At 37.2% G+C, this 27,658-nt stretch overlaps 1 protein-coding gene across 1 annotated transcript; it reads right to left on the minus strand.

Moving 5' to 3' along the window:
- Positions 1-2,347: 2,347 nt before the first annotated feature.
- ch25hl3 (cholesterol 25-hydroxylase like 3) lies at positions 2,348-10,789 on the minus strand. The gene is made up of 2 exons (XM_048187040.1): positions 8,526-10,789; positions 2,348-3,026 (listed from the first exon to the last, which is right to left on the minus strand). The coding sequence occupies exons 1-2, from the start codon at positions 8,951-8,953 to the stop codon at positions 2,651-2,653; spliced, it is 804 nt and encodes a 267-aa protein (XP_048042997.1). The 5' UTR covers positions 8,954-10,789; the 3' UTR covers positions 2,348-2,650.
- Between the last annotated feature and the right edge of the window lie 16,869 nt (positions 10,790-27,658).

Below are 27,658 nucleotides of genomic sequence, written 5' to 3' on the forward strand. Positions count from 1 at the left end.
AATGACATACAGTGAGTCTCAAACACCATTGCTTCTTCTTATGTAAATTTGATTTTTGCAAAAGACCTCTGAAGAACATGCGAATCTCAGCATAACATTAATATGTACGCCCCCAACTTTTGCATATGCCAGCCCATGTTCAAAGCATTAGACAAGCCAGTATTAATGTCTGGATCTGTGCACAGCTGAATCAACAGACTTTATGCAGGTAAGCAAGCAAGGACAATAGCGAAAAATGGCAGATGGAGCAATAATAACTGACATGATACATGATATCATGATATTTTTAGTGATATTTGTAAATTGTCTTTCTAAATGTTTCGTTAGCATGTTGCTAATGTACTGTTAAATGAGGTTAAAGTTACCATTGTTTCTTACTGTATTCATGGAGACCAGAGCCATGTCGTTATTTTCATTAATAAAAACTTGCAGTCTGTATAATTCATAAACACACCTTCATTCTTTATAAATATCTCCAACAGTGTGTAATGTTAGCTTTAGCCCTGTTAGCCACAGAGCAATGCAATCAAATGTAAAAAAAAATCTATTGGATATTTTGAGCTGAAACTTCACAGACACATTCAGGGGACACCTTAGACTTATATTACATCTTGTGAAAAAGGGTTCTAGGGCACCTGTAACAAGTTACTGCTTAATAAACTTATTTTCATTACTGTACAGTAAATGTATGTTATAGGCTTGTGTTCCCTGATCAAGCAAAAACAGTGAAAAATCCACTATAATTCACCAAAGTGCTATGTGGGGAGCAATACTAAAAATGGAGCGGTGACAGATGTTCCCATGAAAGCTATACTCTTAATTAAAAATGTCAGTTTAAGAAGAAGGCTTTTTGGCACCGTGATGATGTGCATGCAGAATACAGATGTGATGTGGCCTTCACAGATAAGGTTTAGAAAGATACTCTTATTTTAAGGTTTAGCAAGATTCTTATTTGAGATGGAGTTTCTCAAACCACCAGGCACAATTTGGTGGCTGCTTTAGCTCTGCTGACTTCTGGACAAACATATGACATGATCAGCTCTGCCAAAGCTTTTAAGTGCATATTACCACTGATCTGTCTCCAGTTTCAGTACCATGGCCTGCTTAACTTGACAAGCATGAACTCAAGAGCCAAGTTAAACAATTAAAGCAATTATGATGAGCACTTGGCAAACTTTGAATAAGCTGTGCCTGTGATAATGACATGTTTCCCATTTTAGTAAAGAAATAGAATTGGATTGGACTTCAAGCTGGCCACATTGGCCCCGTTTTGTTACTTTGAGTCATTTTAGTACTAGAGGACTTATTATTATTATAAAACATTTCAAGTATCCTATAATTAATAATAGTTTACATGAGCAATTTATGTAAATGTGTATGTTCATTTTCATGCACATAGTGTAACGATTTCCACAAAAATATTATGCAGTACAACTATTTTCTTATTAGAATGATTTCTGAAGGATCATGTGACACTGAAGACTGGAGTAATGACTGCTGAAAATTCAGCTTCGCCAAAACAGGAATAAATGACATTAAAAAAATAATAATAATGAAAAAAAAAGTTATTTTAAATTTCTCTAATATTTCATAATGGTACTGTTTTTATTTTTGCTCAAGTAAATGCAGCCTGGTGAGCATTCACAATATATATATATATAATACACAATGTGTGAGTGTGTGTGTGTGTGTGTGTGTGTGTGTGTGTGTGTGTGTGTGTGTGTGTGTGTGTGTGTGTGTGTGTGTGTGCGTGTGTGCGTGTGTATCAGTGTTGCCAAATTTTTATTATACTGTTTGACATAGACTAATACATTTTCAATTGGAAATACATCAGAATGCACCCATGTCAGGAAGTGTTTTATGTTCTATAACTTTAAAGTAAAACATTTTAAAAGTTAAAAAACATTTTAAAAAAGTTTACCAAGTTTATAAAATTTACCAAGTTTATAAAATTTACCAATAATTATATTTGTATAGAAATTTTTTTAATGAGATGTGTTTAAGTAAGCAATAAGGAGAGGCTGTGCTGTATCATGAATAAGTCACGGCTGAAGGTCGTTGTTAGGCACGATGTGAAGCGGAGTGCCTGCAACCCCTTCAGCCATGACTTATTCTCGATACAGCACTAGCATTGAGTACCTTATTGCTTTTATAAAACGGTTACCACACAATACAAATATTAAAGCCAAAAATATGGCACATAGAACCGTTGGGTGAAGCGGTTATAGCCATGTTTTTTTCATGAATAAAACAGAGCTATTGACCAATCAGAATCAAGGACAGGAACTAATAATAGGAACTTTTATAATGTGTGTTATTAACCCTTAACAAAATAAGTAAAAAAAACACTTAATATACAACAATAATGCAAATAGCCAGTATTCAAAACATGTATAAAACATCCACACAGTTTAAGCTGAGTAAAAAATGAGGCCTTGCCAGTGTCTAAATTTTCTGATTATAAATTAACTTGATGTTCCTAGGTTTATCTGGACTTAATTCAGTAAGAAAATTTATAAATCTTTGACAAAAACTGGGTTATTAAATGACAGTTCATGGGTGAAATCAGATACAATCAGACCCTTTTCATAGTTTTTTTATTTACAATCTCATTGTCATATAGTGGCCCAGTTAACCTGGATTCACCTTACTAATTGTCTCCTTCATTTACTGGAATGGGCAATAAGGTCCCAAAGATGTAATCCCAGTGTCTGAAGTAGGGGGCGAAGTTCCCTTTAAAGTGCTGATGGTGGGCCAGGTGGTGTGGCGCCCCACCAAAGAATGGCAGCAACCGATGCAGTGCCCAAGGAAAGTCATATCCACAGTGGTCCTCCACTGCCATCCAGGTGTTAACCAGATGGAAAAGGATTTCACTAAATGGGTGGCAGCCCACCAGCATGGCACTGATAAATGCAAGGGTTTGTAGAAACAGCAGTTCAGAAATACTGGAGTCTTGAGCTGCCAGAGCAAAAGTGTCTCTGTTCAGATGGTGAATGCGGTGGATGTTGTGGAACAGCCAGGGCATTCTGGGAAAAATATACAAATTTGATTTAGTTTGTGATATATATCAATGTATATTATATTATATAGTATAGTATAGCTGATGGTATTATATAGAAATATTTAGCTGTGCACATCTGCATTCCTTATATTTGTAACTCTAAATTTAATCCAAAAATAAAGAAGAAAAAGTTGGCACATCACAGCTCCATGAATAGAAAAATTATTTAGTTGTTTTTTTATTTATTTATTTATTTATTTTTTTTTTATGGGAGAGCACCCTTATTGAGTTTTTTGCCTGCTGCTGGATGTGCAGTTTTTGTCTAGTTATACAAAGTTCTGTCATGAAACTCTAGATGGCGCAGGCTGATAGGTCCTTAACTCAATCTGCTTGAAATCACATCACTCTCTGTAGGGAACAGCTGATTGGTGTTTATATGGTTGCATGCTTTAGAGGGTTGTAGGAACATTTACCTCCCAATTTTATCTCCCTCATCTGAACTTAAATGAGCAGCCTGCTACTGCTACAGTGCAGTCTGGAGACATTTCAGTATAAGAGTCACGGTGTATTTTGGGATGGTTTATCATTGTTATTTTTTCCTGGTCATTATTGTTATTTTGTTTATACAATAAACTATTTAATTTAATTTAAATTTAATTCATAGTAAACTACTGTATCTTGTCACAGGAAGGAAAGACTAAGAACATTATTTGACACATTATTCTACAAACCTGATTCCAAAAAAGCAATAATAACTGACATGATTCATGATAACATGATATTTTTAGTGATATTTGTAAATTGTCTTTCTAAATGTTTCGTTAGCATGTTGGTAATGTACTGTTAAATGTGGTTAAAGTTACCATTGTTTCTTACTGTATTCACGGAGACAAGAGCCGTCGCTATTTTCATTTTTAAACACTTACAGTCTGTATAATGCATAAACACAACTTCATTCTTTATAAATCTCTCCAACAGTGTAGCATTAGCCGTTAGCCACTGAGCATAGCCTCAAACTCAATCAAAATAAACACTGTACTTACGCGATTAGACATGCTGCATGACGAACACTTTGAAAAGATCCATTTTGAGGGTTATATTAGCTGTTTGAACTTTTTTTTATGTTGTTTAAGGCAAGCGCGAGCTCTGGGGCGTGGAGCACCAGATTTAAAGGGCCACACACCCTGAATCGGCTCATTTCTAATTATGCCCCAAAATAGGCAGTTAAAAAAATTAATTAAAAAAAATCTATGGGGTATTTTGAGCTGAAACTTCACAGACACATTCAGGGGACACCTTAGACTTATATTATATCTTTTAATAAAAAGTTTTAAGTAACATAATTACATTTTAATTAAGTGCTATAATGCTCTGACTGTAATTATAATCCATAATAAGTATAATCCAAAATATAATTTTTTTTTTTTTTTTTTTTTTTTTTAATAGGGCCATAGGGCTTTTACGGATAAAGCCTTTTAATCGTCTTGTTTTAAACCCCTGTTGTTCCTCATAAGTCCACTAAGCTAAGAGCATATTAAAGCTCATATAAAAAGCATTAACTGAATTAACTGTGCTTGAAACATCTTTTTCATTCATAAACATTACCCACCACTGGGGGATAAAACAAATGGAATATATAAACTGGATTACAGGGCCTAAAACCTTCATTGCTGTATTAGCAAAGAAATGTGGGGGTAATAGGAAGATCCTGAGACAGTGTGTGTGTGTGTGTGTGTGTGTGTGTGTGTGTGTGTGTGTGTGTGTGTGTGTGTGTGTGTGTGTGTGTGTGTGTGTGTGTGTGAAAAAGAGCGTGTCCATACAGTCTATGGTAATATGAAATTAATAAACATCCAAATAAAAAGTTTAGCTGACCAGGTTCTTTGTTGTTTTTTTTGTTTTTGTTTTTTTTTTTGTTATGTTGAAAGTATTTATATATTAAAATGAATGTAATCTTAAATTATGAGCAATTTTTTTTGTTTTTGTCAAAACATAACATGATTTTCATTTATATGTGGGTGAGCTTAATACAGTAACTTCCTCTGAATCTCTATTGTGACTACTTCGCACATCAATTGCAAAAAAAAAAACACACAAAACTTTAGTAGCCTATGTAGGGCTGTAACATTTTGAAGAAAACATTTTTACAAAATGTGAAACATTTCTGGATCAAATTTGATTCATAGACTATGCCTACATTGAAAAGCTGTATTTTTACAAGGCCAAAGATCAAAGGCCATAACTTGTACAAATTTGTCCTGAAGACACTATAGCTGCGCCTCATTTCGTAGGCTGCGTCCTCCGGAAGTCGCATTTGAAGGTCGCATACAAGTCATCGAGGCGGTCTCATTTAAGAAAAGTAACCGTTAGAGTGCACTCATGAAGAATAACAGTCAATTTTATTATGGTTACTTTTCACAAATAAGACATCCTTGATGACGTAACTATGGAGATAGAATTGTAGCAAAATACCAAATAAATAGATTATGATCCACAAATAAATGTAAAGATATTCACAAAAAATAATCATATACACGAATAGAATGAGATCCACAAATATATGTTAGGAGTTTCACAAAAATTAATTAAATTCACAAATAAATAAAATGAGATTTGCTAATAAAAAACATATTCACAAATATGTTTTTATGTCACAAGCACAACTCTGCCTGCATTTATTTGTGAATCACCACCTGTGCATTTGTGAATTGCTTTCTGTGCATTTGTAGATCGCTGCGCGCATTTGTGGATCTCTTCCTGCGCATTTGTGAATCACCTCACGCATTTGTGGATTCTGACACAATTCTAGCGTCAAGACCTCAGACAAATCCACAAATAGGTCGACTCCACCCACCGACTACTCAAGCCAATCAGATAACGGCCACGTGGCGCTGACCAATCGCAGCACACTGTAGCTACAACCAATCACGTTTTGCTTTACAATCGGGACGGTCCTGTCCTGCATTAGTTTACAAAGGAAGTAGAGGGTTCTAAGGAAGGGTACGGTAAAAAGAGGTTGAAAATGTATATTTCGTTAGACCATTAGACTGTGTGTCAAGCCAAGCCAAACTATAATATTTTATGCGCCATTTAAAAATGCCAGAGATACAGTGCTCTCTGTAATGGGAACAACAAAGTTATATACTGGATGCGTTATGGAAGCGTCACGTTATTCAAGATTGAACAGAAAGCCTAAATAATTAGAATTATAATAACTCAATTATAATTAGGTGAATAGCTCTATTAACATATCTAACTGGATTTAACCTTGTGATAAACATGCGAGTTTGCAAAATAGATTTCGTCACATAACAGCATTTCCCAGTTAATCAGTCAAACATCGACGAGCAGCAAACCAGCTATTAAACATTAACAGGCTTTTAAATAATATTTTAAACATTAATTAAACGTTTTAACGTTACCATTGTTTGTAGAGAAGACTTTTTAAATGTGACAGGTTATTGAATGACATAGCCTATAGATTAACTAAAATGTCCAGCAGTCAAACACTTAAATTTCCGATGAATCAGACTTAATAGTTTTTTATTGTAAAAGTTATTTAGCCTACAGCATCCAAAATAAATACATACAATTTAATTTTCAGCATTGCAACCCTTTGTTTTATTCAAAACCAGCTGCAGTGATGCCGAGGCTCGTACATCACTGATTCATATTTGGTATTATTAGCTATATTGTGCAAGTGTGGTATTATAGCTATACTGAAGAACGGGACATCCGTTTACTGCCACTGACTCGTGTCGCACCGTGCCGCTTGTAGACAGTATTGCTGCATGTACATGGACACTAATAATGTAATCTGTTTGTTTATATGATTATAATGCCTTCTATTTGCTGCATCGCGCTGTGCCGCGCCGCTCGCGTCAGTAGACGTGTTAAGGCAGGGGATCTGTGTATGATCATAATTCATGCATAGCCTTTATCCCGATTCACTGATCCTGATGGCAATATAAAGAATATACTCTAAAAATCATCCCCGTCCGAAAAGGATGCCTTTTCAGGGTTGCTTAATTAACAAACTGGTAAACTTTCTATCGGTAAGAAAACTCAGATGAACTGTAATAATGTGCATGACACACGTTCTTGTTCATTACTGCAGTGATCAGTAACACTCAGACCATGATACCCGTCAAAATAAGAGTCCCTTTGTAAGATGGATAATCCAGACCTTATATATAATTACACCCACAAAAATATGTACAAAACAAATTAAAAGATCAATCACAATAAAATCTGTTACATTTTGTAAACGGGGTGTTTTGATCACACAAACAGCACTTCAGCTCAATTCGAACAAACGCCCATGGTGGAATAGTAGCACGGAGCTCCTTCAGAGTCTGTTCCCGCCCCCGATTGTAAAGCAAAACGTGATTGGTTGTAGCGAGAGTGTGCTACGATTGGTCAGCGCCACGTGGCCGTTATCTGATTGGCTTGAGTAGTCGGTGGGTGGAGTCGACCTATTTGTGGATTTGTCTGAGGTCTTGACGCTAGAATTGTGTCAGAATCCACAAATGCGTGAGGTGATTCACAAATGCGCAGGAAGAGATCCACAAATGCGCGCAGCTATCTACAAATGCACAGAAAGCAATTCACAAATGCACAGGTGGCACAAATAAATGCAGGCAGAGTTGTGCTTGTGACATAAAAACATATTTGTGAATATGTTTTTTATTAGCAAATCTCATTTTATTTATTTGTGAATTTAATTAATTTTTGTGAAAGTCCCAACATATATTTGTGGATCTCATTCTCATTCATTTGTGTATATGATTATTTTTTTGTGAATATCTTTACATTTATTTGTGGATCATAATCTATTTATTTGGTATTTTGCTACAATCCTCCATACAACACTGCTGCCAGTGGTTTACTGTAAAATTGAGTTTTGCGGGTCACCATTGTGCTGAAGAGTAGAGCCTGTGCTTAGGTTCAGGAGAAGATCAAAAGAAATTGGTGATATGCTGCATGTAGTTTTATTTAACAAATGGTGACTAGTTGCTGGTGCAGTGAAAATATTTTTGTTTAAAATGTTTGTATTGAACTCTGAAGAAATAAGTTCATAATAATGTTATGCTCATATTATTAGTATATAATAAAAATTAGTTTGTAAATTTAAATGTCACTGATAATTTGAGGCAGTTGGTTTCTGCAAAAGAAATGATGTAATACGAGTTTTAATTTAGTGCATGGTATCTTTACAGTAACATACTGTAGATTACAGTAAATAACCGTAATCAACAGTAAATTACTGGCAACAGTGTTGCCAGTATTTTACTGTAAAAAAGCCCGGCAAGGTCTAACAGTGTAGGCTATTTAATTATGAAAAACTGAAAATTAGCTTCCTTTTATTTAGGTATTCTTGAGAATGTCACAAAGCCGTTTCCATAATCAAAACATATTAAATATTTATATCGTAGAAGAGAATTTTAAACTTTCCACATGCTGATATTTAAAAAAACAAAAACAACAACAACAGCAACAACAACAAAACAACAAGTGTCGTGCTTACTTGTGAATGGTGTAATGAAACATGAAGAACAGCGTATCGAAAATGAGCATGCATGAGACACATTCCCTGAATGCATGGAATGAAGACGGTGCTCTTTCTGGGAAATGCATGCGCCGTACTGACAAAAATAAAACGGTTAACGGTAAAACGCCAACCATATATTTCCATAAAATTCGAGAAGCACATCGAAACCACTGATGCACGCCAACGACTTCACGGCGTATACTGTACTTATGAATCCATTCCACGTGTGTACTGAACACATCCAGAAGCATGAAGGGAGCAGAGAAGATTAGATGAGTGCTGAAAGCTGCGCACACGCTCCAGTGGGGTGACATGAGGAGCACATGACGCTTCTCATACATGAAATCCCAAACCCACTGCAGAAATGAATCGCATCCGAAGATTAGTAAGACGAGAACAATCATTCTTGTGAACTACAGATGTTCATACATCGTAAAGGATAGCAAACAGGAGCTTTAGAGCGATGATGTCCTCCAGATGTCTGAACCGCCCTCTCCTGTCTTCTGATGGAGGTCGTTTTCACCGTGCGGTCAGTGTGAAGATAACTTTCATTCTGACACAGTATTAGTACTGTCAGTGAAATGCAACGCGAGCACAAGGGGAGAGAAATGATGATCTCCTCCCACCACCGCGACTTTTCAAACTCTAAAGACATCTCGATCTGTAGGGGAGACCAGGACACAACCTAACGCTTTTTTGACTTTCTCAGTTTGTGTAGCTTAGGGTTCAGAGAAATTCTTTTGTTCCACATTCACAGATGTCTGGTACAAATATGTGGCTTTGTTTCATGAATACCGTGTATACTTTTTTTATTATTATTTAGCCCGAAAGAAGGTAGTAAGTGAAATGTGACAACATGCCCCATACGAGGGGCACATTGTAACATGGGATGGAGCACGTTGACCATATGACAGCTTAAAATGTTATCTGATTTAATGAAAAAATATACACATTACAAACTAAAATATTTTGTCAATAAAAACTATTTTTATTTTTTACATATAAAATAATAGCATTTAAAAAACAAAATCTAATTTAATAATTTTGTAGTTTGACAATGAACACTGCAAAATACAACTATACAGTCTAGGTCAAAATACAGGCAAACAGATGAAGAAACATCCAGACATACATTCACTCCACTCACTGCTCTCACATTACAGGAGATAAATAGACGAGCCAGTACAAATGCTATAGGCTACATTTCTCGAAATAATATTTTCTAAATGTTCAGTTCTTCCTCTTAGTCTTTATTCAGTTTTTTTCCCATGGTTTCTCAACAGAAATTCATAAAAGTTAACTATTACAATTATATCGGTAACTGTATAGAATAGCATAGCTGTAATGGGGCACATAATGCAGTGTTACAACATACCCTATCTGCGTGTCAGGGGAGCCTGGAAGACCCAGAAGCGAAAAGAAGCTTGAAAATAGTTTATTAGAGTTCCCACAAATCAAACAGAAACACTTCTGCCAGGCGAAGAGAAACAGGTTCGTTGCAGCTGGCGATCAACAGAACAAAGGCGGTGTCCCAAGTCACAAGTCCGCGTCTGTAGTCCCACTGGAGAGATGCGCGAGCAGTTGGTAAAGTGCCGTACTGACGGATAGCAATGACCACGCCAGACGACCGGCTCTCAGTTCAGCGGAGCGACAGCAGGAATCCAGTCTGGGTTAGGACTGCGACCGGGACTGGAACTCAGACTCAGAAAACAGACTGCTAAGACACACACGAAGAGAGATTTAGCCAGATTACTAGGAGCAAGTGCTACTTACAAACATCAATTCCCGGACGCAGACAAGGACAAAGAACAGGGAGAAATAATGCCGCGTTCCAGGCAACCCGTAACCCGTGTTTTTCCAACCTTCTACCCGTGAAAGTGCACTGGAACAGCAGTCAAAGCAGGCCCACCCAATCAGAGGCTTGGCCCACCCTGGCCCCACACCACATAACAGCCAATAACAAAATTAGTGTGATATTCAATTCAGCTCCAGACCAAGCGGCAACCTCCCCCTTAGTAGTGCTGCTAAAATATATATTTTTTCTAAACATGTCTCTAAAATATGTTAAACCGTTCAATACCGCTTCTCTACAGTATCCATATGACAGCGAGTTCACGCACATCGCAGCCTCCTGTCACTCACTCAGCGCAGCGGCAGGCCTCGAGACTCTCGTTCGGTCGGGTTGAAGCGTTTTTGTTATAATAACAACTGATAGCATTCATTCATTCAGTGTTTCCCATTAATGACCCTGTGCGCCGCCACTGTTTCATAATGAACCGAAAATTTAAAACATAAATGGTCTCTACATTGTATTTTGCCAATGAACTAAAATCGAAACCGTAATGGCTTTGTGCCTTAATAAAGCACTAAAATATATACAGTGATTAAGTATATACTATTTAGTCTGTTTGTACTGCGTGTTTTAAAGAGAGGTGCGCACTTTGCTCACACGATCAGCTGGCGATTTGGTGATCAAAATTATATAATATATATATATATATATATATATATATATATATATATATATATATATATATATATATATATATATATATATATATATATATATATATATATATATATATATATATATATATATATATATATATATATATATATAAGATTGCATTTGTTACAATAGCCTATATGGACATTACTGTCATGTATGTATTATTATTTTATTGTTATAATTGTTTGGCATCCTAAAACACCTAAAACGATGTAAACTTTATATCACAACTAAAAATATGTTTGAACCCTCTTTAATGTCCAGGTACAAGTCAATGTTGTTTTTGGTCAATTTGCACACTGTACATGAGTTGAAGCTCTTAATTTTGAGCTTCCAAAGTGCACCAGATTGATGCATTTAACCTTAAAATGTACAAAATTTTCTTACGGGGGTGCATGCCCCCGGACCCCCCTAGAGGAGGTATTGGACAAAAGTTCTAATTTCGTACAGTATAAAAAGCTCGTGCAAAAAAATTTAAATAATAAATGTTGAAAATATTATTTGTGTTATCTCACATTATATTTTGTAATGTGATTTTTCAAAATAGTATAATAGTTTATAACAATAACAATAACAAACAACCCTAACAATTGCCTTATCTATATCAATAGACATGTGAGATTAAAGCATTAAAGCCCCCCACCAATCCGACCGGCCCACCTGGAATATCATTTGGCCCACCTTTCATCTCATATCTGGAGCCGGGCCTGAGTCAAAGCCGTGACTTCCCACCCGTGAACTCGTACTAGATCAATGTACTCCCAGTTACGAGTTCTGACGTCACATAGCCCGTGAAACAACAATGGCAGCCCCTACGGATGCCGTGTTTATGCAAGTGCACGGTAAAATAAAAGGTATAACAGCTTCTCTTGCCTTATGCGCCGTTTTCCTCCTCTGTTTCCCTCAAATAAGCAAGGAGTAAGCACCTTTGGCGACAGAAATAATTAATGAGCATAAGCCCCGTACGGTCCGCCATGTTGGTTTGTTTACACTTTTACGCAGTTTGGCGTGACTTTCCTGGAACGCTACAAAGTCGTGATTCGTGATTTGAAATCGTGACTTACGGGCTCAAAAACCTGCCTGGAACGCAGCATAAGCAGTGCAATTAGCGCGAAGACACAGAACAGGTGCGTGCACGAGGGTGCATGCGTCAGAGGTAAGGGGAAACAGCTGAGATCAATGAAAGATGAAAGAGAGAAGGAAAAGATCCCCAAAACAAGAGTAATCAAACCTGACTCATGACACTGCGTAACTGGAATTTAAACCTGGTTAGTTTCTTCTGCTAGCTAGTTAGTGAAGCATTAAAGAACTATCTAAACTGCTAAATAACAGATTGGAGATTAAAATTTGTCTAATTTTAAATAAACAAAAAAAATATATAGATGAAAAATGAATTTGCAAACTGCAACTAACGGCGCACACCCCTCGCACCCCTCCCTTTCGGAGAAGCTATGGTGGCCATCTGTCCAACACAACACAAAGATGTTGTCATCTGAGAGAGCAGAGTAGCCTGTGTAAAGCAATGAGGTTTCTTCTTACTTTTAACAAAAAACAGTCTCTGCTTCTAATAAACCAGACGACTACTGTAGGAACCTATTTTGCTTAGATTCAGCTTTTGAATATTTTTGTTTGAATTGTTTTCATTTGTAAGCTTACTTTATTTATGCATAACATTTAGATAAATATTCTGTATTTTTTTACATTGAAAATATGTAATATGTTAAAATTGTGTACTGGCTCTTTAAAGGGATAGTTCACCCAAAAATGAAAATGTGATGTTTATCTGCTTACCCCCAGGGCATCCAAGATGTATGTGACTTTGTTTCTTCATTAGAACACAAATGATGATTTTTAACTCCAACTATTGCTGTCTGTCAGTTGTATAATGCATGCCAATGGGAATTCCATCTATAAGAGTAAAAAAAACATGCACAGACAAATTAAACCCTGTGGCTCATGACCACACATTGATGGGCGTGGTGTATGAGATAGAAATGGCTCATCCTATAGTAATAAAAACATAATGGTCTTTATGCACCACTGAAAACATAGTTATATATATTATATTGCATTTCTGTCAATAGATCCTCCCAAATTTTACACAATGCACCTTTAAGAAATTTACTTTTGCTATTGTTAAATAGCTAAATGTTCAGTGATATCTCCCAAAGATTTGTGAATTTTTACACATTTTTTTCCTCTAGCCTATATATTGTCGATATGGCAACTAGTAAATACATGAAGATTCATCATGCTAGTGGAATTATTTAAAGGGTTAGTTCACTCAAAAATGAAATTTCTGTCATTAATTACTCACCCTCATGTCGTTCCACACCCGTAAGATCTTCGTTCATCTTCGTAACCTAAATTAAGATATCTGCATAACAGACTGACACAGAAGAGGAAAAATTGTGGAATAAAGTCGTTATTTTTTGTTTTTTGCGCACAAAAAGTATTCTCAACTCTTCATAACATTGAGGTTGAACCACTGTAGTCACATCGACTATTTTAATGATGTTTTTACTACTTTACATTGAATGTGGTAAATTGCTTTCAAAGAAGGATTAAAAAAAACTCTCGAATCTCATCAAAATATCCTAATTTGTGTTCCGAAGATGAATGAAAGTCTTACGGGTGTGGAACTACATGAGAGTGAGTAATTAATGACAGAAATTTCATTTTTGGGAGAACTAACCCTTTAAACCATGTGTAACCTGTGTTAGGTTGTTCCCCTATTCTTTGAACACAGAAAAATTAACACAATAAAAAGAAAAGTTTCTGATAGGTAATTTCGGCCCTGTTAAAATAGATTCATAGATGAGAAACCCTGTATTATTCAAGCCAGGCCAGTAGTTTGCGATGTCACTTTGTAAAGAAGCACTCCATGCTTCTAAACTGAACATGTAAACACTCCATGCTTCTAAACTGAACATGTAATTTTCACAAAATGCCACAGTTTTCACAAATTAGCCTAGCGTTTTTGGAGTTTACACAGACGGTATCATTTTCAAAAACTTGCACTTTGAAACCCTTTTTCAAACTTTTGAAAACAGGTTCCAAAGTGCAAGTTACTGAAAATACCATTATCGTCTCCATATAAACTATAAAAACACAAATCTGTGAAAACGGTGATGCCATGCACATGCGTATTATGTGTTCAATCTAGCGCGTTTAGCGCGAGTTCTCTGTAAAAGAATGTGTATGTGCGCAAGCGCGTAGTAGTCTCTCTTTACAAAGTGACATCGGCAAAAAAAACTTTTCAGTTTTTAGAAAATCGTTGTCGTGTAAACGTACCCTTAGTCTAATGGAAGGATTCCACTTAATAAATTTGCTTAACATTATACACGAAATATACAAAGTAACAGGGAATTCTGTGTCTAATGTAAATTACTCAACATTCAGTTACAGTGATTTTGTTTATTAAATAAATGTCATCTAAAACATTACATGAGGTTTAACCCCAAAATTACAACAAAAAAAAAAAAGAAAAAAAAAAGAAAAGAAAGAAAGAAACTTCAATTCAATTTATTGTCATTGAGCAAAGTACGAATACAAAGCCAATGAAACACAGTTATCATCCAACCAGGACGCAGAATAAAATAGTAATCATTATAAGTAGTGCAGAAAAAAATGTGACTGAATATAACTATGTGTATGCATATATGTAACCATATATACACATTCACATACACACACTCACACATTAAAAAGATGTACAACATAAAATAGTAAGTACAGTTAGATGCACTATATGAATAAACGCTATGAACACTGATGCAGCTGATGCTAAAGAAGAGTGTAAGTGCTACTAAAATACAGTGGGAACCCAGCAAGCAATTTTATGTCTAAAAGACGTCTAATAGCCGTCAAAACACAGCCCTGATGTCTAGGCTAAAACGAGGCTGAATTTGGGCTGTCAGTGAAAAGTTAATAGAGTCTGGGAGCGTGACGTCAGCGACGCATTGCATTCTGGGACTTTAGGTCACCGTCAGTACAGTAGAGACTGGGAAATAGTGGAGGAAGATGTTAAAATTTATATTATACAGTTAAAAACATATTAGAATGGTGAACGCTGGCTGTGTTATGAACTATCTGCATATACTGACCAGCGTGGAAAACGGATGTGAAATGAAGCGCCATTTTGTCCCATTTTCGGGACATTGTAAAATGCTTAATGTGGCATAATGTAAGTAAACATCATACTAATAGCCCAAAATTTGAACGCAACGCGTTTAATTTCATGTTAAACGCTTTCCTCCCATAGAAACTATATACAGCAAAGCAGATGAGCCCAGAATATGAACAAAATGTGTCTTATTACACGTTAAGTCACTGTCCATTAAGCGTTTTCTTTATGGGAGGAAAATGCCTAGGCCCTATGTGTTAAATGTGTTGCGTTCATATTCTGGGCTTATCTGCTTTTCTGTACATAGTAAACACCAAACTAATAAAGAATACTAAGTTTAGTTTGTTAATAACACTGTTTTAGTAAAGTAAGCCACGTTATGCATTTTCACATTATGCGTTAGAATGTCCCTCATTTTCTGCCTTCCAGCTAAGAAACGACACAATGGTGAAAGTGAAACTCAATGAAAATAAACTTGAACAAAATGTGGCTTTGTCATTTGTATTTATTACAGATTAATAACTTCTGATCCACTTGAATATGTAAGTGCTCACGCCATGAATAATGTACGAAAACACGTTTAGAACTGTCATTTGTGATATAGCTCGTTGCGATCACTCTCCGTGTTCATAAGCAACACCTCTGATTCATTATTCAGCTTGTCTCGGTAAGAAATTATGTATTTATTCTATTTAGGTCCAGTAAAACTTACTTGGTGTAGCGACTCCACAATATTCATTTCAGAGCTGCATTACAGAGGGTCATGCTCTTATGTTATCCCTTAATGCTTTAACATGAAGAAATCAGGGCTATGATGATATGCTGGCTGAGATTAATCTATATTGTGTTTATTATTTTATCTGGCAGATATATCGGTGCCATTTAGCTATTAAAAACTGCAATAGAGAAATCACTTTGGTCCTGTTTGTGGTCCGGTAGGAGGCGGCAGTGTGATTTGTATGCGTGTCGTGTCCTGGCCACACGACTGGGCGATCGAATGAACACAAGAGATTCAAATATTAGTCCATTTATTCTGCAAGTGCAAGCAGCTCTCAAAAAAAAATTAACGTAAATACAGTCGTTTTCTCATCTGGTGATTTGTATTTGTCATTGTACGCTCCTGAGCGTGACCTAAAACATGGCGGCGACTACCCAGAATACAATGCGCAGTGACGTAGTTTGCCAAGCTCTATATCCACCTGTTTCCGCGGGGCGCTACTGTAAAAGAGAACGTGGGTACAACTTCCGGTGAAGTGGCGGAAGTAGCATACCAATGGTATTTTGTGTGCTAATTAGCGAAGAGGCTAAGTGTTTTTTGGATCATTGTTTACTTTGTAAAGTTACAAATCTTTATGAGAGATGTCGTTATGGCGCTCAGGGACAACATCTCAGTTTAGTACATTTATTAGTTAATAATATCACAATGCAATAAACAGTTTTTGTGCCCTTAATTGCCCTTTACTTTACTGACCTTACACAAAAGTGCTGCTGCATGACTAGAGCATCCTGACCCTGCAATACTTGAACAACCCGCTGTCTGTTCTTCAGCTGTCACTGATGCACCAAAGCCATATGATGTTATTGACTCCTAACGTGTTGTGCGTGCCAGAGCCAGTCGCGTTTCCACTGTATGCGATGCTAAAGTCTACTTATGTTAACCATTGTGATAAATACACACGTTTATGGAAAATATCAGAGACTGCTTGAAGACAATTCTTATCTGATTATAATCGTGTATTTATTTGGTTTAATGTTTTATCTGTCTCTTCCCTGTGCCTGCTGATTCCTGACAAATGCATATCTTTCACAGATTCACACACTCCGGTTAACTCGTATAACTCATAACTCCTGTTGTCTTTAGAGTTGTGACGTTCGCGAACGAACCGATTCTTTTGAACGGCTCATAAACATGAACGATGGGAGCCGAGTCGCGGCTGGAGGGGAGCCGTTCTTTCTGTCGTTCTTTTTTCCTATGCGTGTTTTACACAGATGCACACAAATGAGCTCCTCCGCGAGACAGAACAGTTATAGGGGAGGGGCGCACCCAGCGCAGGCCAACCCTTTATAGCGTGATGATATTAGTTATTAGTTGTGCACGCATCCTTCACGTGAGTACTCCAGTGGAAAAAAAATATTTATTCTAATTTTATCTACTTTAAATATTTTTTGTTTTCTATCAAAATGTTCTTGTGTGATAACAATGTTCTTGTGTGGAAGTGTTTGTAGTAAAAGCTGTTTTGCACAGAAATTCATTGCAGCCGGCTTTGTTTTTGATGTTTATTTGTGAGTAGGTATTGTATGAATAACATAAGTCAACGTAGCTTTACACACACACACACACACACACACACACACTTTGTACTAAAGGTAAATCCAAAATAGTGATGTCACTGTCTAAGCAGAGGGATTTGTGCAACCCTATGGAATATAGTCCACACATGACAAATGAGGTAATAATCAATATTTCAGAATAATTCAAACTCAGATATTGGTGTGTGATATCCGAGTTTTAATTATTTGACTACAAATCTCACCTCATCATTCCTCCCAGTGATTATTTCCAGGATAAACTGAGATGCCCCCAAGCTGGCTTCTTAAAACTGACTAAATATTTAAAAAGAGCCAAAAGAGCCGTTCTTTTGAACGGCTCTTTGAAAGGAACGGATCGCGAAGATCCGGATCCCCTCAAAGAGCCATAAATCCCATCACTAGTTGTCTTCTCATGAGCTCCCTCTGTTGCTCTGGCTGAAAGGATCAGGATAGGCGGAGAGATCGCGCAAACGTCCTCGGATTTCAATCATCGCATAATTTAGAGGAAAATCAATAGAAATGCTCAGAAAATTGATGTAAACATAGGGTATGTTATCAATATATTTCTAAATGTGTAAGCCTTTGGATTTAAAAGCCTTAGTGGAGTTGTTTTGTGCATTCTTGTGATCGTAAATAAATGAAGCAGGTGCAACTGAATAGGTATGCGTTTTCTTTTTATGTCAATGTAAATACCAGTTAGATTTAGCATGATTGATCTGCACTCCTGGCATAAATTAATACATTACTATTACTGTAACATTTTTTTATTGTAAAACATTGTTCAAATATTGATGCTGCAATCTTAAATATTTAAGTAAAAAAACAAACGTTCGCAAGTTTGGATCGTTACATCTTGAATGACTGTCAACTGTTGAATGAATGAGTGTCACGTCCAGCTTGTTTACTAAGAACCGGAAGACACTACCACGTTTGACGCAAGGCCTCATGGGGCGTAGGAAACTTGTGGATAGAATAGTGGCCCAAGAATAGACTAGTCATCAAATATACAGCTAATGAATGACTACATATATACATATGAAAAAAACTTTACAAAAAATGACAAAAAAAAGTTCAATAAAAAAGGTTAACAATGTTTTTTGGTTTATAAAACAATCTGATTAATTGCTGGTTTTATAGTAGCCTGACTTCGTCATACTCATATTCTAGGCAGAATGTGAGTCTGATACTGCTCCATTGCACTTGAATTATGGGGCGTGTCTTAACCGAACCAGTAAAAAAAAAAAAAAAACTCTGCACTCAATTGGATAGACCTACAACCAATCAGAGCAACGCAGTAGGCTAAAGCTGCGTTCACGTCACCTCGTATTTACCGGAATCTTGAAATGACAACACGTGACGTTATATTCGGAGCTGTCCACGTCCTTTTGGTCCTTGAACTGGGAATTATGCGTTTCCATGGCAGCACTGTCAACGCCTAAATGAATCTACAGCTGTCAGGTGGTACAGCGCGGCCACGTGGTATATCTGGGAGCTTTCAGAAAACTCCCAGCTTACAAGCTGTAATTACGAGCTCTACGAGGACATGAACGCTTTTTACAAGTTAGAATCTCGTAACTACAGGAATTACGAGGCCACGTGAACGCACCTTAAGTGACGTATGTTGAACTTGTACTTAAACTTTTGCCGAATCCCGTTGGAAGGACATCTTTCCCATCGACAAATGCCTTGATTGCGGTTCTTTGTTCGTCTTTTAAAATTAATGCGCTGTCGATTTCTTTTATTACAGACGTGATAGCGTAATCTAAACATCTTACTTCTCCAGCTGCAGTCATCGTTGGTGAAAACCATAGACAGTAAAAAAATGGGTGAAAACCAATTCAACCCAAGCGCTCTTTGATGACGTGGGTGGTTACGTAACCGCAGATAGCCTGTCCATCATCGATTAAAGCCCGCCCTGGCAATTTGATTGGCTCGGCCTTCTGGGAGCCGAGCATAATTACTCCACAATGGATCGAGTCCAGACCGAACTTCCCGTCCAAAAAATGTTGTGGGCGGGGTTCGGGCTGGCACCCAGGCTAGTTTTATAGCATTCTTGAACTCAAACTCTGTTCCCGCTGGAAAGTTCATCTGCCAAATAAGAAAAAAAAAATGCTTGAGAAAAGCATTGTTGATATAAGGGAGTCATTCTCATTTGTTTGGATGCACACTAGGGCTGGGCAATATAGTTTTTATGGATATATTTTTCAAAGCAATATAGATTGAGACCAGTTCTTAAAAAATAAATAAATAAGCAAACATTGTGTATCACCATTCAACCTAAAAACAGAGATAAGTTGTCTGATCAATGTTTGCACGCACACACATACCTCTAATGACCGAAAACAATGCAGTGTTTTCAAAAGCCTCCTTCTGCAGCGAACCACCGCCCTTCATATTGAATTTTGAAATGAAGGAATTTTTTTAAACCCTAAAATATAATACAATTTAAGCAGGGACGTGCGCAGGAATTTTGAGGGGCAGTTGCTCTGACCTAAAAAAAGGGCACTCCCCTACCAACACATCTCAACTCACGGGCTATATGAAGGACTGAGAATAACCGTGGTATAAGCGGAATAATTGACTCCGCTTCGAGTCCTGACCGAATCACCACCTCAGGTGTGCATTATTTTTCTAATAATTCAACGGCCCGTCGTCAATTATTCCTTACTTGAATAACAGCTTAAATAGTGTTTTGACATCGACAACCCAAGTGCATTTTACCTCAAACTTGCGTCTAGTTAACTTTCTAAAGTAGCAATCGCTTCTCGGGTCGACATTAACACACTGACAAAATTATATTCAGAATTAAAAATATTTTTATACCACTTTTTAATGTTTGATTGTGTAAAGGTTTTCACGAGATACCCACGTTTCGCGAACTTGCTTCCAACACCAGAAATTTCTTATTATTAAATTCAGAAAAAACTGATATCCTAATCTTTGGACCAAAAACTTCCTCACGAAAAAACCTTGAATACTCTCTAACACTTGACGGGTGCTCCATTAAACCTTCGTCCTCAGTTAGGAACCTGGGTGTGCTCTTCGATACCAATCTTTCATTTGAAAGTCATGTTTCTAGTATCTGTAAAACCGCCTTCTTCCATCTAAAAAATATATCTAAATTACGACATATGCTCTCAATGACAAATGCGGAACAGTTGGTTCATGCATTCATGACCTCAAGACTAGATTATTGTAACGCTCTACTGGGTGGTTGTTCTGCTCGGCTTTTAAACAGACTAGAGTTCTTACTAGAACCAGAAAGTATGACCATATTAGCCCAGTTCTGTCAACATTACATTGGCTCCCTATTAAACATCGTATAGATTTTAAAATCTTGCTACTTACTTATAAAGCTCTAAATGGTTTAGCTCCCCAGTACCTAAGTGAGCTCTTAATGCATTATAGTCCTTCACGTTTATTGCGATCTCAGAATTCAGGCCAGTTGATAATACCTAGAATATCAAAATCAACTGAAGGCGGCAGATCCTTTTCCTATTTAGCACCTAAACTCTGGAACAATCTTCCTAGCATTGTTCGGGAAGCAGACACACTCTGTCAGTTTAAATCTAGACTAAAAACACATCTCTTTGCTCTTGCATACACATAACACATTATCAATACATTAACATTTTTCAAATCCGTTAAAGGATTGTTACGCTGCAATAATTAGGTCGGCCGGAACCGAGAACATTTCCTATAACAGTAGATATACCTGTACATCAGAATAAGAATGGCATCTACGCTAATATCTGTCTCTCTGCTTATCCTGAGGTTTGCCGGGTGCTGGATCCAGGCCGTATCCAGATCAGATGGAGAACCTGTGTCTGGACCTGACTACAACGTAGCCCAGGAGACAATGGGCCTACAGATCCAGTTCTGGCTGCATCTATAATTCAGATTTTTAATCCCCGTATCCGCTTACATATATTTATATATAATCTATTTTTAATCTCTTTAATAAAAATGTATAATTCAGATTTTGATCTCCATATCCATTTACATATATTATATATATCTTCCAAGGGGGTTTTTCCCTCCTAGGACTTTTTTCCCAGTGTTAGCACGCTGGGTTTTTCTCCTAGGGGGGTTTTTCCACCCCTGGGAGTCAGCCGACATTGGCTTAATGTAGCACCATCTTGTATATGTTACATATTACCACGCTTGCTTGTACAGCTTATTTTTAACCACTTCCCTTTTTTCTGTGCTTCTAATATTTAAAGCTGCTTTGAAACAATTACCAATTGTAAAAGCGCTATATAAATAAATTTGACTTGACTTGACTTGACTTGACTCGTTCTCATGGAGGCGCGCGCGGTGTGCGCGCGAGTATATGAGAGAGACTCGTGAGTGAGAGACGCAGGGAAATGAAATGCAGCTGCAACGTTTGCTCTATGAAAGACATTGACAAAGACGAAAACTAAGGACAGTTTTGGTTAGTTATCGTTTTTTTGTAATGCCTCGTTTTTATTTTTATTTCAGTTAACGACGAGGTTTTTTCCCACCTAGTTTTCGTTTTTTCGTTCGTTTTCGTTAACGATTACAACCTTACTCACCTTTCCGACAACGTTAAGTCGTCTCACCCGACAACCGCGACAATCTCCTTCTCGTGCCGCTCATGCAGGCTCAGCTCAGGTGCCGGTCGCGTGCAGCGCTGCAGCCAAGTAAACAGAGTTTGCCCTTCCCCTACTGACTTTCACTTTCGGACGGGTGCCCGAATATGGAAGTGAATGAGGCTTTGCGATTTTTTTATTTATTTTTTTTTATCTAGGCCTACGTGAAATTCTGCATCCATTGTACGATTTTTTTTTATTTATTTTTTCCCACCTCGGAACGGCAACGTGAGTCGAGAAGGGCATATGGGCAGTTGCCCGGGCAACCTGAGCAACCCCCCTGTGCACGTCCCTGAATTTAAGGTTGTTAATGTTACAGGTGTACTGGTGTGAAGAGATGAGGCAGATACAGATTTCCACAATACGAACAATACTTTAATAAACAAAGGCAGGAGTCACCAAACATACACTTTACATAACATTAAGACAGACGAGGAGTGAAAGGAGTGAGTGCAATATAAAGGGAGTGCTGATGAGAGAGTCCAGGTGCAGGTGATCCGTGATGATGGGGAGATGACGAGGGAAGTGAGTGCAGGTGTGGAAACAGGAGGATGATGGGAAATGGAGTCCGGGGAACAAGGGATCTGTGACAGTTAACAGTTGCAGACAAAGACTGACATTTAAAAAATGACCGGTAAAGGAAATCTTTTTTTAAATTTCTGATTTGTGTTGTGACCACATGAAAGTGCATTTCTGATCTTTTGCTACGTTATGAACCATCAAGACCTCTCAGGTCATCTGGGGCAGGTCTGCTTTCTACATCCATTTTTTGACATCCACACACTGATGTCCAATTGATGTAGAAAAAAAGTCAAATTGACATAAAAAAATTGACATCCATTTGACATCCACACAATGATGTCGAAAAAAACCCCATCAAATTGACGTCAATTTTTTGACATCAATTTGACGTCCACACACTGATGTCCATTTGATGGTGAAAAAACCCCATCAAATTGACGTCAATTTTTTGACGTCAATATTTTGACGTCAATTTGACATCCACACATTGATGTCCAATTAATGTTGAAAATAAAAGTCAAATTGATGTCAAAAACTTGACATCCATTTGACGTCCACACACTGATGTCCAATCAATGTTGAAAAAAAGTCAAATTGATGTCAAAAACTTCAAATTGACGTCAATTTTTTTAAGTCAATTTGACGTCCACACATTGATGTCCAATTGATGTTGAAAAACATCAAATTGACGTCAATTTTTTGAAGTCTATTTGACGTCCACACATTGATGTCCAATTGATGTTGAAAAAACATCAAATTGACGTCAATTTTTTGACGTCAATTTGACGTCCACACATTGATGTCCAATTGATGTTGAAAAAACCCCATCAAATTGACATCAATTTTTTGACGTCAATTTGACGTTCACACACTGATGTCCAATTGATGTTGAAAAAACCCCATCAAATTGAAGTCAATTTTCTGACATCAATTTGACGTCCACACTCTGATGTCCAATTGATGTAAAAAAAAACAAAAACCCATCAAATTAACATCAAAAACTTGACATCCATTTGACATCCACACACTGATGTCCAATTGATGTCAGAAAAAAAACATCAAATTGACGTAAATTTTTTGACTTCAGTTTGATGTCCACACACTGATGTCCAATTGATGACGGAAAACAACCCATCAAATTGACGTCAATTTGACGTCCACACACTAATGTCCAACTGATTTAGAAAAAAACCATCAAATTGACGTCAAAAACTTGACATCCATTTGACATCCACAAACTGATGTCGAAAAAACCAATGTCCAATCAATGTTGAAAAAAAGTCAAATTGACATCAAAAAATTGATGTCCATTTGACATCCACACACTGATGTCGAAAAAACCAATGTCCAATCAATGTTGAAAAAAGTCAAATTGACATCAAAAAATTGATGTCCATTTGACATCCACACACTGTCGAAAAAAACCCCCGTCAAATTGACGTAAATTTTTTGATGTCAATTTGGCGTCCACATACTGATGTCCAATTGATGTAAAAAAAAAAAACCCCATCAAATTGACGTCAAAAACTTGACATCCATTTGACGTCTACACACTGATGTCCAATTGATGTTGAAAAAAAGTCAAATTGACATCAAAAAACAGGTAAAAAATGCAAATCAAACTGACGTCAAAAATTTGACGTGCATTTGACATCCACACACTGATATTTTTCGACCGCCAAAATAACGACACAAAAGCAATGCGATGAAAGAAAAATACAAAGTTCTGTCATGAAACTCTAAATGCGCAAGCTAATAGGTCCTTAACTCAACTGCTCGTAATCACATCATTATCTATAGGACACAGATGATTGGTTCCTGCTGTATTAGTAGACAATGAGCTTGCATGCTCAGTCTTCAAATACACAAATAGCCATTGCCTTAGCAGTGCAGCGTGCTTTCAAAAAACCCTCCACCTTCCCCAGCTCCACCTGTATAGCTACGAGTAATTCATGTACGCTATATTGCACAGCAGCAGCATGTCTTACTTGCTCACAGCAGCGTGTTGTGTATGTATTGGCAGTAGCAAATCCCGTACTTGCTCTTGTTGTGGAAATTTTAATTTTTCATATGCTTTTAACCTGTATTCTTGTGAAATATGATGCTTATGGAACATGGTATAATGTTGGCTTAAGTGGTAATGTTTAACATAGTGTTAACATAGAAATAGAAAGCGTAAGATTTGGTATGGGGACATGCAAGATGTATGTTAAAAACATGTCTGTGCTAACAATGTGTGGAAAGTTACAGCCACTAAGAGATGTTCCTAATATGGTAAAAGGACAGAGCTTCGGCCTTGGAGGTTAGAGATATAAAAGTGAGGGGAAGCTTTCGTTCTTGGTCTTACACTCTGCAGCTACTTGAGTTTCTGTATGACCTGTCTGACCTTTCTTGCAAGAAATAAAAGCTTTAAAGACAATTGGACGTGTTTGTCTCTTATGCAGTAGAGTCGGAGTTGATATTTTTGCCACAACACTCTGAAGCAGCAGCAGCAATAATCAACAGCAGCAGCAGCAATAAAAGCAGCAGCAGCGTAGCAGATGTATTCCGCCGAGACCAAACATATCAACATTGTCATATACCCATTACCATGCCAAACACATTTATTCAGCAAACTTCAAGTCAATAATACAAATGTACATAAAATCAAAAATGCACCTAAAAATGCACTATTTTGGCTACACTCATTGCTGGTCTTAATCAGGGCTATAGCCAAGCCGTAAAAAATAGACTATAGATTGCCTCGATTTTGCCGGGTGGACTAAAAGCAGACTGCACATTGCCTATCCAATTTAGAGCTAAATCGTGACTACAGATAGACCATGTCATGAAATGACACTTAAATCTTGTAGATATCATTGACATTGCAAACATGATGGGATATCAACCATCTCATGCACTTCCTGTCCAAAAACTACAATAAATCAGGACTGACTAGAGGTGGGTTAAAAATAGCCGGTCTGACTACGAGCTAAATCGTGGCTACACACAGCCTATGTATAGAAAATGTCAAAGATATGAAACCAAACACCTTGTAATCCCTGTCGTCTTTTTTCGACGTCTTCTGCACATCTAATGTTGACGTCCGTGGGACCTCCGTGTAAGGGCTATTTATAGTCCAAATGTGGTCGTTTGTGGACGTCTTTTCATCATCAGATTTAGACTTATTTTGGACGTCGTTTTTATAACTTCTATAACTGTGGTCCCATGTTTCCGGAGGGTTGAGGACATGTTTTCTGTGCCTAGCTGTTGAGCCAAACTACAGGAAAATTAAATGACACAGAAAACATGTCCTCCACCCTCTAGAAACATGGGACTACATACAACACTACAGTTATACAAATACAAATAAATCACAATTCAATATCACCATTTTCATCTTTATTCAAAAATAAATGCAGTGATGCCAGCGATGCAGGCTGAAAAGCTGTGCCGTCATTTTGCAATGGTTGAACACTCGCGCGAAATGCGTGTTGTGTTGCCTCGGCCAATCAGAGTGGCGTTTACTGGTTGGGTTATGATGATGTGCTGCCTCGACCAATCAGAGTGATGTTGACTGGTTTTTGTCTCTTTGGTTGAAATCCAAAGCCCTTTAGCTGCTGTTCCTTTAGCTGCTGTTGGTTCTTTTTAAATTAGAAATAAGGAGGATAGGCCTATATGCTACCATGAAATTATTTTCTGAACTATAATTTCCCACAAATTGCATTTCCAAAAAAAATAAACAGATACATGGAAAAATACATGCATGCATAAACAAATAACTTGATTAGGCTACTTAAAATAAACCAGTTAAAGAAAAACAGGAAAATGTAAAAAAAAAAAAAAAAAAAAAAAAAAACATGCCCTGAATAAATAAATAGGCATTCACATAATAAATCGTGTTTGTTTATAAATAATCTCTATGTGAAGAGTTCAGATGCAAAAGCCTCTAAGTGCCATCTGAAATTCTTCTAGAATGATCATGTTTATAAAAACTGTATAGTTAAGTTCTTTCATTTAAATAACAATTAGTAGGTAATTTGTATTGCCATTTAAGTGAAATTAACTTAAATATACAAGCTTGATAAAAAATTTCAGAAAATTTCAGATGGCACTTAGAGGCTTTTGGATCTGAACTCTTCATGTATTAATCATGTTGATAGGCCCTATAAAGCAAATATTAGCCTACATATTAGTACATTTCCTGCACCTGTTATAGACGTAGAAATTACGTCCAAAAAAATTACCCGGTTCAAGGTCAAATGTTGAACGTCAAGATGACGTCCAAGTTGGGTCATGGTTGGACGTCCAGATAGTGGACCTAGTTTGAACGTCGAATAGATGTTCAGAAATGGGCATGGACCGACAGACCTAATATAGACATGATCTGCACGTCTATCCGACGTCCAGTGTTTAGTGGGAAAATACACGTTCATTTATTATTGCTATATAGACATTATCTTGCAAATTCTATCTCGCCAGAGTCGCCAGCTGAGTCTGTAGGCAATAATATTAGGACATTTGTCTATGATGCATTTCTGCTTTCGCAATCCAGAAGAGAGGAGCTACAGCGCGCGCAGCCGCTCACATGAAAACCCTGTTTAATGGTGACGATGGAGGAGAGAACTAAACAATAACGTCTGCTTACACTTTAGGCCTGTGATATTAAGCTATTATTTTTTATTTCGATTTTGGCTTCCAAGGATCAGAGAGAAGATATCTGAGGTAAAACTATTAAAAACTAGTTTCGTCTAGCACACCTTAATTCTCTTCACAGCTGTGCGCGTTCCTTCCTCCCTAAACCCAAACTTAACGTCAGAATCAAATGCAGTCTTTAGCTACTGTTGCTAAATTGCAGTAAATGTTTGATAATTATTATCAGCGGTTTAAAACGTTGAAAGCACAATAATCCGCGCAAGAGACGCTGTTCCTCAGGCTGAATTGTGTGTGCGCGCTCCAAAACAGATCGCAAATCGACAAACAAATTACACGTTGGGCTTCAGGGGCATGTTCAAGCGATCAAATACACACAAAAATGTGTTAAAATGAC

Source organism: Megalobrama amblycephala, linkage group LG4, assembly GCF_018812025.1.
Source record: "Megalobrama amblycephala isolate DHTTF-2021 linkage group LG4, ASM1881202v1, whole genome shotgun sequence".
NCBI lineage: Eukaryota > Metazoa > Chordata > Actinopteri > Cypriniformes > Xenocyprididae > Megalobrama > Megalobrama amblycephala.